This window comes from Augochlora pura, chromosome 3 (genome assembly GCF_028453695.1).
Source record: "Augochlora pura isolate Apur16 chromosome 3, APUR_v2.2.1, whole genome shotgun sequence".
Classification (NCBI taxonomy): domain Eukaryota; kingdom Metazoa; phylum Arthropoda; class Insecta; order Hymenoptera; family Halictidae; genus Augochlora; species Augochlora pura.
Window position 1 is genome coordinate 4,776,699 of NC_135774.1, and position 16,696 is coordinate 4,793,394.

Genomic DNA, 16,696 nt, shown 5'->3' on the forward strand with positions numbered 1-16,696 from the left:
TGTGCCTTATACTCTATTTCCAACGTCGAATGTCGCCATCCTTGAGCAATGTGACACGAGATACAAAACTTTACTTCATTCTCGAACCAAATTTTATTATCTCGGAGAAAGCTGGATCTTGCGATACAAGTTTCATAATATTTCAAACATTCTTCGTTGAACCGCTTTCGCGCTCAAAATATGGCGAGTATTCCCTTATACAGTTGGTCTTCGAAAGTATTCAACCACCTTACTTAAGTATTCAGCGAATTTCACACAGAATAATATGACTGTGAATGAGAAAGTAAATTATACTCGGTATTAGCATTCATGTATAGTAAACTGACAAGAGTTTATTAAAAGTGTTTGTATAGCGAGCCGAAATATCGCAAATCCGTATGCTGGATTTCGCGGGGTCGTAAATCCCGTTTCGTTTGCTCGCGACGATACTCGGGGCTTTGACGAGGTTACAATGTAACGACGCCTAGTTAGATTGCAACTCGACGAAGAAATAGTAACAAACTTATATATTTTTAGACTTGATCGTACAAATTATGTTCGAGGTATTCTGCGAGAGACTGTTGTGTTGTTCGATGTGTTCTTAGCGAGTGTCTTTTGTGTTCTCTTGGTTCCGTCTCGAGTCGTGTATAACGTCGACTCTTATGATCTTTCTATTGGTTGTCTTAATATCTACATGGGGTGAAAAAGGTCTCTAATTGGTGAGTGGATGGTGCAATTTGGTCGTCGAAGTAGGGATGTGATTCGGAGAAACTGTGCTTAGTTTATTGATGCGAAGGATATGGTCTGGAAAAATGGTTTGTATATTGCCCTGTCAATAGGTTCGCTCACGGAGGTCTCGAAGAAGGTCTTCGCTCACGGTGTCCGATGACACCCGATTAATTTGGGACTAGTCGCGTCGCGTCGAGTGGTTCGGCTATCGCAGCCGACCGTGGTTATCTCGTGTTTGGTCTTCTTGAGACCGAACAGTTTGTTTAAACCAAATACTTTCGAGATAAATCTAATAAGGCTAACTTTGGTAGATGAAATAATATCGCATACTGTTAAGCTTTTGCTTTTAATACCTTGAGTTTGATGGAAAGTGATAAATTAACTGTATTACAAGAATAACAATGAGTAGTAGTAATAATAATAATAAGAAGAATGACAATACAAAAGATGGCAAGACAATGTGACGAAGCGACAACAATAATAATTGTACGTGCAAAAATATCATTTATATTAAAATGAATACTTTCTTTCTCACGCTACTACGCTTTCTGTATTGTTCGACCCACACATACGTATATCTTCTCTCTTATACTAGCCTAGCAATAAAATACTATATTAGTTTATTACCAAATCATCTTCCCCCAGGCTTACATCGAATGCCCAGGGGTAATTACAGTTGTACGGCTTTATGCGGGGGCTCAGAAATAAGAAAATAAATAAGTTAATAAATAGGTATAACAACTGTATATAATAAATAATTAGGTTAATTACCGACAGGTTCAATATAGTTTCGCAACGTGTCTATATCTAACAACATTATCTGTGAAACAAAGCCCTTTCTAATGATTACCATAATAAATTAAGCAAAATTAATTGACCTTTAGATAGTCAGAATTCTATCTTATAACATCTATAATATCTAAAAGATCATTCGATATTTAGAGATTGCATTAGAGATAACATTCTCGAGTCCAAATATTTATTGCTTGATCACGGGCGAAGGCGGGTAATCCTGGCTGACGAAGCATTGTGAATAAATATCGTACAAGTAAGTTTCCCTTGGCAAAGAACACGACTGTATCAATTTACTTGAGAGAAATTCTTGATCTTACGAAATCTGCTGTCGCGCACCAAAATCATACGTTATTAAGGCTCGGCTGTGCTAGGTTTTTGCAGACTCAGAGAATTATATCGTCCGTAGGACTCGGAACCGCTTGATTGGCTGGCCAAAACCATATCTACTGACCCGTTAAGTCAAACCCAGATGGTCTGCATTTTATGTGTCTAACCTTGCATACATGTGCATTCGTGCTCGAGTACGTTACATAAACTGCCTGCAACAATGCCTCCCTACTTTGTAGCAGCCTCTGGAAAGAAGGGACGATAGATTAACTGTAATCGACAGATCATTTTCTATCATCAACCAGAAATATATCTAGTTTACATAAGATAAGAACAATTCTCATTTTATTTTATCCCAGCGTGTTGAAATAGAATTCCCTGCGCTCAAAGAACTTTCTTAAATCATCTGTCGAAAATTCGAATGCATTTACTAGCCAAGTAGTAATTCTGCTTTAACGTCTTAACATCTGAAGCGTTTCCTCTCTTTAATTTAAAAAGTGTGCAATGATAGAATGTTGAAAACAGTTCAATTGTTTAATAAAATTTAATGAAAGATTTTATTGATATGAATTTTATGAAACAAAAATTGTTAATTTGAATAGTGTCCAAGTACAAAGGGATGAATAAAGCAGCAGACTCCGTTTGTAAGGATATATCTGAATACACTTTTAGTGATAATTTCATCAAGCTTCTCTCTCTTAAAAACATAGAATAAAGTAGTAGGCCACTAAAAATCATTTTCAGTATTAAAGCCGCGCGAGGCAAACGCGTGGATTTTTATTCGAATACATTCTCCGTGGATGTTTGGTTATTCTATACAACGAAATCTTTCCCATTGTTTCAACGTGCATTGCTAGCGAGCCATTCATTGTGTTACAAAACACGGTATTACAAATATTTATGGGGACATTTGGCAGCCGGGACAAAGCAATAATAATTATCTTTATGCGAGCTGCGTATATATGGACTGTTGATAAAAGTTTTGCTGGAGTCCCCTTGTTAAAATCTGTTCGACTGTTTCGTCGTTTTATCCAGGACGACTGTTCCTCCTGAACAATTGGGGTGTAAAAGGTGAATGAATCGCGAGTACAATTCAATTTTATTCACCTCGAGATTTTTGAAAACTGCAATGGTCCATTAATATCGCCACCGAATGAAATGTAGCTGCGGATTATGTTTCAATAACAAACTCCAATTATGTTTCAATAACAAACTGTTTGCACATCGGCTCAAAAATTAAATTATCTCCAACCTTTTCGCGTCATTGATCGTTTAAAAGCGTTAGCCGCTTGCTCGTGTCCGAAGCATATTTTTCGTTTACCCGAGGCAGCCGGGGCTGGCCCGTGTGAATTGGGTACACGTTTGCCCAACGCGCAATCCTATTTATCTAAAATGTGTACCGACGACCAAACGTATTTTTTATTAACGTATAAAAACTTTGAACTCCATGGAAGGAACTGGGAATCCCTGTAACATCGCAAAACGAAAATTACTCTGTAAAATGTACTTTATGCAGACGCTAGCCTTGCCATATTTTCTTTTTCAGCTTCATTGTAATTTTATACTTCCCTACCTTCGCTTATCTGCAATCTTGGTATGCTAATACCGCGGAGAATATTCCATTCCGCTTACTACGAAATAGCCTATTTTATTAAATTGTCAGATATTTATACGAATGTAAATAGTCTATATGAGAACAATCAAAATTTAAATATCACGTTATCCGATTATAAAAACGCCATCAATAATAGCTGATTTTGCCCTAAAATTATCTGATTGTTTTCTTCTGTCTTTCTTACAGTAACACATGAACAAAAGTTGATATTATTACTGCAGAAATTAACTTGTGACATACGAAAGATATAATTGTACATGTATGAAATAAATGAAATAGAAAACGTGGTAGTATTTGTACCAAATATTATTATTTATGTTATATTATATTATCATCTATTATTTCTAGCATAATGCAGTCTTTATTGAAAGGTAAAATATATTTGAAGCAAGAATAAGGGTATACAAATTACACAAAACTAGAGCGACTTATTTTATAATGTAAAAATCGACGAGACGAGATTTATTACATAGAGTACTTCTGTAGCATACTTGGATCTTGCAGATCTTTGATTCGTTTAACAGACTAAAATAAAAATTGAATAGAATTGAAACCTTTAACAATCTAACTATTATTTCTTGCGAAATCCACAGACACTGGAACAGCTGTTCCTTTACCGAAGAGCAACTTGCTCCCACAGTGTCCCGGTGTCGCCTTATCACTATTTAAACCGCACATTATCTAAAATTCAACTTTCCCCGAGCAAGACGATAGGTGAGATGGTTACTTTCCAGAAAACTTTCCTATTCGAGACTCTCTGTGTGTACGTAGCTGGTACCTTTAGTTTCATACCTCCCGAACTTTTTTACTGCCAGGCAACTTTCACAGAAATCGTTATCCTTTTATATTGCAGAACCGGCGGAGGCAATATGCTGGGTGACGTCAACATCTCCGCGATATTGGACTCGTTCTCCGTCAGTTACGATAAAAGAGTAAGGCCGAACTACGGAGGTGAGTAGGGTTGCGATTTTTCCTGGCTATCGTATAGTCCGAATCATTCGACTATCCTGTGGTAGCGTCGATATCGCGCACAAAACCACGATCCTTCGACGACTCATGCGACGTTCGTCACCGCGTGACTAATTCTGTCATCGAAAACAGATACTTCGGCAATTATAAAGAATAAGGTCCACTTTATTGACGTAATCTTAACGTGAACGCTATGGGTGACTTCGCGTAGTATACAACTTCAGCTTCAAAACTGTACGCGAGAGTATTTTTATTATCATGTGTTCTACTTCAAGGTTCGATTCAAATTATTGTCAACACTTATTATTATACTTTCATCTTTTTTTTAGACTTTTATTGCCGTGTATTCTATTGTTTCATGGTTGAACTTCGATTCTGTTTGAGTAACATTTAGTTCGAAAAATAAGTACAAATTCTACTTTTAATGCCTCGTTTTACCATAATAATATAGTTTCATCGCCGTGGCTTTAATTACTCCAATGTCTGAATTAGAGTCTATTTAGCTGAGGTTTATTTTTAAGTTCGACCGAGTTCAATTAACGTATTTATTTCGAATTCGGTTGTTCCTTATAATATGCACAAATTATTTTCAGTTCGATGAAAAAACAAGTACTTGTAATTGTTGAATATTCAAGGTATTAAATACTGGTTTGCAACCGGTGTTACAAGCGAACAGGGGCTGATTCTACGTTAAAAATTAAGTCAAAAAAAAACGATGCCATTTTTTCACTTAAGGCTTCGTTTTTTAGAAAAACTAAGTTGAAAGATGCGTCACGTATGCGTGGTTTGTAATATGATCAAATGTAAAATTGGTATGTCATGACCAAACGCGTTATTTGATTGCTATTTAATGGTATTATTTTGCAATGTATTTTTTCTCGGAAACGAAGCCTTAAATGAAAAAAATATTATCCTTTTTCCGACTTATTTTTGCATATAAAATCATCCTCTTGCCAGTTGTTTCACCACTTACACAATACACTGTATAGACGTTGTAATTATTGAATGTATAAATAGAAATACACATTCTTGCTTTATATGTGTTGATAACTGCTTTGTATCGCGATATATGAAGTAATAAAACAAATAGGTTCGTTTGAAAGTGTTAACATTATGCGAGCAGCAAATAATCGCGAAATTCACAGAGACTGTGCACTTACAGTGTGTAGGTCGCGAATCACAATAATGGAGCTGTGAACAGTGGAACACACTGAAATGACGCAACACATGGTATTCAAAATATATTTGCGCACATGTTTGAATCTGAATCTGACAATGAGCGGCGGTTAATGCAGAGTGCTTTATCTAGAAGTGGGTCACCTAATTGTCTTCTTTAGCTGCGATGGTGTTTTAAGGTCATCCATGGTGTTTTATATAGAAGCATATAATTTGTCTGTAGCATCTGATAACTAACATCATTGTGCACTCATTCATGAACAACAGCATGACTTTCGAATTAGATTATAAATTTTTTAATTAATCGAAAATATAATTTGTTATTTTAATATTTTTTAGACTGTATTGTTATTTTTAACGAGATTTTAAATTTCAGAGATAATTTCTACAGTAGCTAGAAAACATAATTTCCGAAAAGATGACGATGCCTTTATATTTATTTATCAGGGAATATCAATAAACAAAAAAGTACAGTACGGAAAATGATTGCAATAGCGAAAGTAACCATAAGATGCTGTATAGTAAATTTCACGATTTTGCATTTCTAATTGATTTACGTTCACATCTGAACAACTCGTGGAGGCACCGCCATTTTTTGCAAATGTACCCATCTCGAATTATCGAATTGATCAACGTCTATGAAATGTACGTTAACTTTGACATCAAGATCGTTAAGGTCGATGAGGCGAACCCTATTCCATATAATTACCGACCATTAATGCTGCGCACGTTTGCGTATGTGCACAGATGGATCGGTCAAGGTTTTGCAAACGATATTCGATCACTTTCGCATATACCTGCTTTCTCGACGCATTCCTGATAATCGTTGCACGGACTGGGCATACCGGGAGTCCTTTTCGTAGCGAATGCAGCATCGCCTCGAGATTTACTCGCATAAAGACGATTGTTTCTTTCTTGAACGGAGTCATAGAAATCAGAGCTTCGATACATACGAATTCGAGAAATCGACTTTAGACACTGCAAATATCGGCAGACCAATTTCCAAACGTGTGGTTGCGACCCGAACGGAATCAAGTTCGAGGAATGCTAGACCAGAGGTGGCTACCAGTGCTGTAACGTAGATCGATGATAGAAGGAAGAAATCGATCGAGGCTCCACTATGGCGTGAAATGGAATAGATTTTAACAGAATAATGTGCCACGAGCGCAAGAGATAGCCTGTAGAAAAATCGGCAGAGTAACGAACGAAAAACGGTCCGGAAACGTTGATCGAGATACGACAAAGGGACAAAAGCGGGACGACAATGTAGAAGAGGTAGTACGCTCCGGGAAATATTTTTGACGCCGCTTACTCTTTCGCCGCGGACGATACAGAAAAGAATATTCGGAACAATAGGGAGCAAGCTCGTGGGCGTGTACTTTGCCGTCGTAAAAATTCTCAGCCAGAGCCGGACATGGAATGAAAAGTCGCGTCATTTTTCGATTTGCCGGTGGATGGAGTTACCCGCTGGACCGGTCGATGACGTTTACAACCGTGAAAGAAAAACAATCCGGATGAAATTTTCCCGGCCGCAACGTCACAGAAAGAAATTCAATTTGAACAGCGTTTGCGAAATTCGCGAATGTAACCTTTTGCACGCTATTGTTGACACCCGATGAAACGAAAGGACTTTGTCTGGGACTGTTCGAACGAAATCAGTCGATGTACCATCGCAATTTCAAGTTTATATACGCGGTTTAATGTATCTTTTTTAACTAAAAATTTATAGGAACGATTATGACTTCCACTACGTGAAAAGGTACATTATTTTGCGGTAATTAATAATCAAATTAGTACTACTATTATTATTAATGTATCAGCAAATTGTAGGTAATACAATGATAATGTATAATAGTATTCGGTTGAGCGCAATCATTTCACTCCGGATTAAGTGTAATAGAGTTATGCTCACTTTCCCGACGCATCGAATTGGCAGAAAATGATTTCGAAAATAACAAGTTTAACAAGCGAAATGCTAATTGCTCAGGAATCAGTGTTTTGGTAGATACAAAAATATTGTTAAATTGTATTGTCTTAATTCTTGAACGTCCATGGCGTGTTACTTTCTTTCTTGAGAGAATTTAGTTTGAAACCAATAACGAATCGATACGTTACATTACGTATTGGGTGCTACTAACGATGCATTGTTGTTATTATCTACATGCAAGAATGGGCGTGTTAACGTATGCAAACGTAAAAAGTATTATAAGTCACAGTTATTTTAAAATAGGAAATTCTATAAGAAAGTGTACCCAAAACTTTTTCCATTCATTTATACACGCATTGATAGATATTTAATACCTTATATAACATTTTTCCCATTGAAACGAAAAAATATATCTAGATGCAATATTATTTCTGGAGCAATGAACTTCGTAAGAAAACAACTTACATCCACCGAAATTTCCTTTTAAATTCCCAATCAAATGAGATCAGAACATTCTGAATAATATGCACATTGATCATGGATGCAGTATAAACCAACCATCAATATAAAACCATTGAATTGCAAAGTTCACGTACTGTTTACGTAGTTGACATTTCAAGTGAACAGTCAGCAAATGCTATTTACGACATCGATTTTTGGAAAAAAGCGCACGTACCTCTACAACTCGAAACACTGTAACGTGTAGACGGTAATCTACTAGGTGCTCTATGAAACTTTCGCACCCCTTAACACTGCCGCATTAGTAATACACTTATAGAAACATAATTTCAAAAAGTGATACATCGGATGGCACCGATGAAAACGTAGCGCTACAGAAATGTTGCGGCGATGTAATCGTTGTCAACTTACCCCTTCTTCTTACAGGCGCGATTTCAACGCGTAACTGAAACCTCAGCAGATGAAACAAGGTCGTCGAAAGTAATGTCGAGTATTTCGAGGGCCGAAAAACGTGCGCCATTTCCGTAAATAAAGGGAAAACGTATTTTAAAGCGACACCAAATGTATTTTTACGCTGCTTGTAAAACGGTCTCGGTGAGCTCGGATCTTTACGAATTCATTCGGCAGCTAATGTTAGTGACCTGGGTTAGGAAGATTCGGGCAAACAGCTTAATAAAAATCTTGCTCCAACCGCGTCGTCGTCAGAGTAAACAGGCTACCGCGAAGAAAGACGCACGAGGTATCCGTGTTTGTCGATACTGGTCCTTTGGTAGAAAAGTTGGTCTATCGACTAGCTATCGGCAAGGCCAGGGGACGCCAGCTGACGTCGAAGAATCCGATAGCCGGAATTTGTTTACGGATACAGCTGGGACTCGAGCTGGTACGGCTGGAGTGTCATAAAGATTGAATCGATGGCTTTCAATTCCCACGATAAAGTCAAATTTTCGGCTAGGTCCCGGCGGTAGCAGGGCGGGGCTGGGGCGCTTCGATAAAACTTGGATCGATGCTGGGACGCGGCACGGGTTGCCACGGGTTACCGTTAACGGCATCTCTGCTCCGGCCACGCTCCCCCACAGTTCTTTACCTTCGATTACAATTTCAACATTGATTCTGTCAGCCGAGCGTCTCTGCTGTCACCGATCCCGCTGCGGGGCGTTCTCGGATTCTCGCTTGTCTCCGACACCGATCGGCCGCGAGACACCCGAACGCCGTTGCATTCTTCCGCAAGATCACCGGATGCTCTCTTCCCGTCGAATCGCGGGACTCTCGCCACCAGACTCGCAATCGAACCGCAAAGACCGACGCTGTCTTTCAACGGCATTAGAAATCAAGTTAAGGTGGTATTCTTCACTGAACGTATCGCACCCTTTCCCCTAACAGTTGGTCAAACTACAAGCTTCGTAGTATACAGCAGCAAATATCTTCTGTAGTACATACAATGGCGTCAAGATATGTATCTGTACACCTTTTTAAACGTAATAATTCGTTTGAAATTGGACGATGATATTTGAATCTTTTTGGAGAAAAATTCAAGCAATGCATTTTTTGGTAACTTATATATAATAGAAGCCACATACTTAAGACCACATAACGAACATTATAACTTTTTTGGAATAAATGTGAATGACTTGAATTTTTTGGATAACGAAATAATTAGTCTATTAGACAGAGAGTATAGTACGCTTTGTTATTACTTGCAATGACGAAAACGAGTAAAAAACTGAAAAAATAAGAAGCTGAACATTTTTACGATATCGGGAAACACAGAGGCAAATAACAAGCAATAAAAAATATTAAAATCTCTAGATTTGATACAGTTTTGACTATGAAATTTTCAGCATGCACACATGGAAGTTACTCGTCTTCCATTGATTTATAGATTTATAGCAATCTAATTTTATAAATCTTAATTGCGTCTCCTTGTTTTTATCTATTATTCTTAATGACTGAGTACAATTTTGATACTTGTTTTTCTTCTGACATAATTCTCACACATGATGCTCTAACATCATGTACCGAAATCTGCTTTAACCACTGTACGCATATTATATCTCCATAACTCCTTGCGCTATGATTTTTTTTCGTAACTATGTTGACTTACACGTGAAAGAAAATGTGTATTTATCGTGCAACTAGTTTAATTATAACTATCAAATATCGTTCGTTATAAATCTTGCACGATACTATAGTCGAACAGGTTTAACCTCGTCTTGAACCACTTTATTGAAACATTCCCAGATGTTTAAGCAAAATACAATCAACTAATGTGTCTATTGTACGAAAAATAAAAGACTAAAAGAATGTTTACACTTCATTCTTTATTCTTTGTCATCATAACAACGAAAACAAGAAATATATAATTCCGCATATCTGTACGCATCTATGGCAAGTGCAAATATTTAAAATCTAAAAGACCTATAAATTAACAAGTTTCAACGGCATTCTTATTTCCTCGATACAATCGCGTAAATCTTTATTGAACGAGAGAAACTTTTCATTGAAACTAACTTTTATAAAATAACGCATGAAAATTTGCATTTGCATAAAGCTCCACTGTTTAATAATCGACGAGCACAAACAGAAATGTGTAGGAAAGTTCGGTAGTTAAAAAGTTCCACAGGTTTACGGTGAGGAAATCCCGAAGTAACTGAAAATAACGTGATCTAAACTAGAATAGCCCGTTAAGCAGCACATAATGAGACTATTCGAGAGAATTCCGACGGAAAATTTCATATTCGGTGCCCTGTAAACACGTCCAGAAGAGGGAACAGTAAACACAAATCCTTTATTTATTCGCCGTCGGTTCGAACGTGCATTCATTTTCATTCCGTTCCTGATCCCGTGCTGGGACAGTTCCAGATCCGACTCCTGACGCTGGCCCCGAGCCACGGTGACCCACCGAGGCATCCACAACTGCGGTTTCTTGCTCTTTTCCCGCGGGAGACAATGCCGTGGAATCCGAGACAGCGAAAAGTGTGCCGTCCGCGAGAATTACTCCCGAAAACAACCCCTATCAATTCTCTCGTCCTGTCGCGATGATCGATTTTCTTGGCATTCCAACTGCGAAACTTCCGAAACCCGCAAAACTCTTCGAGTACTGATTCGTCCGTAAAATTAGGAGGCTTCGCCCTCTTCGAAACTAGTCCGGCTTCCTATAACAATCCCCTGAGAAATTTCTAACCATATTAAGAAGTTTAATTTAACTTGCTACTAACATGAAGTACTCATCAACGCGGCCGACAAAGGAACATTCCGGAAGTGCACGCTCTGATTTCGATTTCCGTGAGACAATTCTCTGCAAAATATTTAACGGACGATCTGTTTTTATTGGCAATTGTCCGCGATGCCTCGCTTTTAACCCTAGCATGCTTAAGGGAGCATCACAATGTTCACAAGCGACAAGTGTCGTTTCATGAACTATCTGTAATTTTGTTTATATTAATATGTATCTAAATGTATTGCTTGACAGTATTTTACAAATAAATATACCTCGAGCAGGAGAAATAATATTTATATAACACTTTTTTTTAGATTGATATGAAATGATCCTCCCTTGAACACAGCTTAAACATTCTAATACTTTATACATCTAAGGTTAAGGATTAAAATTATATTTATTACCTCGAAAACTAGAGAGAAAATATTTCATGCATAAAAGTTAGTCAGACTTCAATTGGTAAGATAAATTAATTTTATAATGTTTTTGTTAGTATTTTACTCGGGCTAGTATTAATCAGACTTTGATTTAGTTTTTCTATTCCAAGTAAAATGTGGAAATGTTTCAAGACTTCAATATCTTAAACAACATCTCTGCTATTCACTTTTCTAGTGAATGAACATCTGTACCATTCAACTATTTTCATTTTTCTCTATATCTTTTAAAGAATATAAAATTATGTAACTCAAGAAATAAACTACATAATCTGCAAAATTTGAATGGAATATTTAATTAATAATTAATTGGATGCATATTTTCGAAACTGCTGTCTAAACTTTTAGGAGGTGCATTTAAAAATTTCCATACGAATAATCATAGAATTCTAAATTTAAAGTTTATCCACTTATTTGGAAAATATATGGTTCGAACTTCGCTAACTACGATGTTATCCAAGCGGCGCAGTCGTAAAAGAAATATTATACCCAATGAAATTGCACACGTACTTTCGCTCTGCAATTTCCAAATAATATACCCTTATTATAATCAGAGTGTCATTAATACTAAACATTTTTTTAATCACCTGGTACAGATATTTCTATACATTCAATATATTCGTTTAGAAATAGGAAATTATAAATAAAACACAGATGAATAAATCGAAGTATAAAATGAAAATGGGTGAAAACAGCAAATATTTTCATTAGTACATACATAGAAATTGTATGTACTAATTTTCAAAATTCAAAAAACAAAATGGCGGACCCAATATGGCAATGGGTTGTCGAAAAAATGGTACGCGGAGCTGTATTTTAGTGGCCTACAGAAACTGGAAGGTTAAAGATGCAATTTTGTGCATCTTTGCACAGCATTCGGAAAGTCCAATATCTATGTTTATAATGTGAGGGTAAGGGTTCCCCATAATAACACGTATTGAGACTAGCGAAATCAGGAAGGTTCCGTGGCTCAGATCCTACAATTGAGGATAGAGGTACAGAAATGCCTTTACGATATTCGGGTAGCTGGTAAGCTAATAAGCATCTTCTGGCGAGACCTTTTTTATTAGGAGTAGAGGACATATTCTTAGTTTATTACGCGCATAAGTGACGAATACGTGCGTCGGTAAAACCCCGTAGCTTCCTTGAATTGATTCAGTTCTTCATCGCTTCGTTCTGTCGCTTGAATCGTCGAATTCCGAAGAAGAGCGACCGCTTTTATTAATGGCTTCGTTGCTGATAGATGCGAAGGGTACTCGAAAATCTATCAATTTGTTAAACCATGTTTCAAATTTTGAAAATAACCTTTGCTCCGTCCTATGTACTTTCCTCCATTTGGTCCTCAACGCAGAAAATAATTTCTTCAACGCCCGTGTCATGTCATCGTTGATGTCGATGACACATCCTTTTTGTTGAATTATTTCCCACTTCAAATGTTCCAGTACTGTAGCATTATCACTATTCAAATATTCCTTAACAATAAAAAACACTTCTTTCCTGCTTAAACAGTATTCACTGTCACGAGATCCTGAAAATAAAAAACACAAAATTGAAACATTTTTTTTCAATGTAACAAATTTCATTTTTTTTCAAAATAATTTTTAACATTCACTAATAAAGTAGTTTTTCTAATATCTCATAACAATTTAAGTAATTTGGCACGATGTTTAAAAAGTTATTCTGTTTTGAATACTCTCGTGAGAGAATATACGAATATACATTCGCTGCATCACAAAAAGGGCTATAAATAATAAATAGGCAAACTGATGCAGCCAATTTTTTCAGTGCTGCTAGATGAAACTATAAACTATGGATCCTGTAAGTTTAATCGCAGGCCATCATAGGCCGCAAAAGTTTTGACTATAACAGTAAAGTAAATGAATTCCATTTGCTCTTATATTTAGATTCTACAATTTATAGATTTACTAATGTAATAGTTGACAATTCTTGATATGTTAGTACTAGAAAATGTTGTACTTACCACCGGGAACAATATCCATTTTACACAATTCAAAAACAGAACTTCCAACAAAAGTTACAAGCTTCAGAATATGCACTTCGTACTGTCGCTCACGCTCAAGCGTAATGACTGTCCAAGAAACTCGAAGTTCGAGGTGAAATTGCCATTCAGGTATAAAAGTATGGGTCATTTGGTTTTTCCCATCATACGGAGGCATTATTAAAGTAGCCAATCCGTAAGTCCAAAACTCCCCCCCGACAACTTCGATTTTTAGGGTTTTGACCATGATTTCGGGCTTTTCGATCACTGTGCGCCGCGCCGAAAAGTGTACACATTGCACGTTGGTAGTCTTCGGTGAATGCTCAAACGTCATTCAACACTACCTTGAAATTCCTTTATATGGACACTTTTTTAAGAGCTACTTAACAACTTTTTCGTCATATTATATGAGAAACTTGAAAATGAGTATATTTTAAAGCATATTTAGTTATTTACATATTTATAGATTTTGCTATTATTATAAATAAAAATACAATTTATGGTAATTACAATACCGAGTTATAATTCTTAGTAATTTAATTCGGTATGGCACGGTAGTTCGGTATGGCCGTACGGCACCGGTACGCCCAGGTCGTCGCGCGGATGCCGGATATATACGACACCCGTACACACAGGTCGTCATGTGGATGCCGGATATATACGGCACCCGTAGCGAAAGGATTAAAAGCTACATTGTCCTTATATTTTAACGCTCGCCTTACATTACAACAGTATATATTTAAAACATTGTTAAGAGCTATTAACTGTTGCATAAGTCAGAAAATTCAATTCCGTAATGTATAAAATGTTCCAAGTTATATGAAATGGAAACACTATAAGTCTGAACAAAGATTTTGTTTTTCCAGTTAAAATAGCTTCGTCTGCAAAGCGTTAGCTATCAAATTGCTACTCCGTGATTACCTTGACATAATCCAACCGAAAAATCAAAGCGAGTAATTTGACAAGATAAAAAAATTAAAAAATAAAATATAGCACATCGAGCACTTCTTCAAGCATATTACATCTTACAAATTCTAATAAAATTCTGTTTACATGAATGTTTTACGACAAAAGTTTACTTTTAAAATGAATTGAAAACTGTCACTTGGATATGATCGACATGGCAATTAATTCGTTAACAGATTGCCAAAGTGTATTAAAAAAGCTCGACTTATTTTTCATTTTGTAAACAAAAATAATTCTGCATAATATAATTGGTAGAAAATCGAAGACATGTTTTTTCTAAAAAATCTGAGTTTGTAATGTTTTAAGGGTGTTGGAAAATTTTCTTTTGTGGCTGTATCTATCAGAGATTTGAAAATCGAGACTTCCCCATCGCAATAGTTTACTTTAACCTATATTATATTTTAAGGAGGTTTGTATCTTTAGTTTCTCACTTTCTGTATCATGTAAAATCATATTAGAAAAAAGTGAACGGCAAATGATAAAAGTAGACGATTCATACTTCAGAATGAATTCAGATTTACTGTTCTAAGGCTTTGTTTTAAGTTGCAATAGTTCAAACGTTAAAAATTGCTTGTAAATCGGACATTCAACGTGCATGCTCCCTAGAGCCACAACATTTGTCTTCCCTGACAGTTGATCAAAACAAGCTCTGCAGCCAGAGCGCGGATAATTCGTATGCCCTCATATATTTCGCCCCGTTCAGAATTACCTCCCTTCGTTCACTACCACAGCTTACGCGACACCGTGCACGACGGTTCTCGAATAGATCGTGTCCAGGCAAAAATGGCTATAAATTTCGAGGGGATCTTCGATGGTCCTTTTATTTTTAGCACGCGCTATCGCTTCTTCTCCGAGATGGTTTTAAACGTATCGGCCTGGCGCCCGATTCAAATTGCCGATATGTGTCGGCCAGCGGAGCCAAGGATCCTCTCGAAGGGCCGGGACGAAGGATTTACTGGGCTCCGTGTAGCGGTGGGGTTTTAACATTTAAAATTTAGATAGCGCTCGGACATTACGCTGGTCGACGGGATACTCTACATCCGGCGGATAAACAGTGTACCATGACTTCTTAGACTAACGGCCCCTCATTAGATATTCTCCGGAGCATCGTAGGATTTCCAGACCGTGTTCTCTCCCGACGACCGAACGTATACATAAAAATCACAATATACGTGACGGTGAAACACGACGCGAGCTCACGGTATCGTCGTTTTTAACGGTGTCGCGCACTTACGTACTTATGTTCAAATAAACAATTCAATTGATAGCAACACCGTAATTCGATATAGTTCAAGGACACCACATCCACTGTTGTCGGTAAAATAAGCAATCGATGAGAACGAAGGGATAAGAACGTCAGGATCCATGACCAGTCGGATATCTTGTATAGAATATGCAATGAATCATGAAAGTATTTCAACCCATTTCAATATGAAATAACAGCTGTAAAATTTTATTCTACAATTTACATTTGTTTTGAAATATTAACACATTGCTGATCGGCAATTTTACGCTGAATCTATCTCATGTCACCGGCCATTATTAGTTTGGGAACCATAACCGATATAATCATTTTCAGAGTCACTCTCAATAAGGTTTTTCGGCGTCTTGTTGGTCTGATATTTGTATCGTCTGAATCAGAACTATGTTCCGAAAAACTATCATTTTCTGAGTCACTAACACAGATGTCGCTTGGACAGTTAGACAAATTATCATCACAAAATTCTTCTTCAAAAAGTTCGCAATGGGCCATTTCTAAAAATTTAAGAATAACGATTTATACGTCGCGTCCTAACTGAAAAAATGTAAAACAACTTAATCTTACCACGTTTGCTTATAATCTGAGAGTTTCTCAATCATATATTTACAATTTGAATTGCAAATGTAACGAAGACAAATGATAAACAGTAATCACAATTTGAATGTATGTAGGATGTCGCGAGCGCGGTGACTTGGTGGATGGCCGGGTGTTGCGCTCGGCGGAAAAAACAAAGGAAAGCGATCAGCGGTAACGCGGAGAGGATCGCCGAAGCGATCCTCAGTTGTGATCGGTCGTAGCTGCGGTGAATAGCTAATAATTGTATTTCGTTTTTGTACCTATATC

At 37.0% G+C, this 16,696-nt stretch overlaps 1 protein-coding gene across 7 annotated transcripts in view; it reads left to right on the plus strand.

The window, feature by feature from the left end:
* The window catches only part of Rdl (Resistant to dieldrin), a 189,172-nt gene that overhangs the window by 91,807 nt on the left and 80,669 nt on the right, over window positions 1–16,696 (plus strand). For all 7 annotated transcript variants that reach the window (XR_013493768.1, XM_078177412.1, XM_078177414.1 and 4 more), the window contains exon 2: window positions 4,299–4,396. Coding sequence is in view for 6 of the 7 variants with exons in the window: in XM_078177412.1 (XP_078033538.1) it covers window positions 4,299–4,396 (98 nt within the window). In the remaining variant the exon portion in view is untranslated. The remainder of the gene's footprint in view (window positions 1–4,298; window positions 4,397–16,696) is intronic.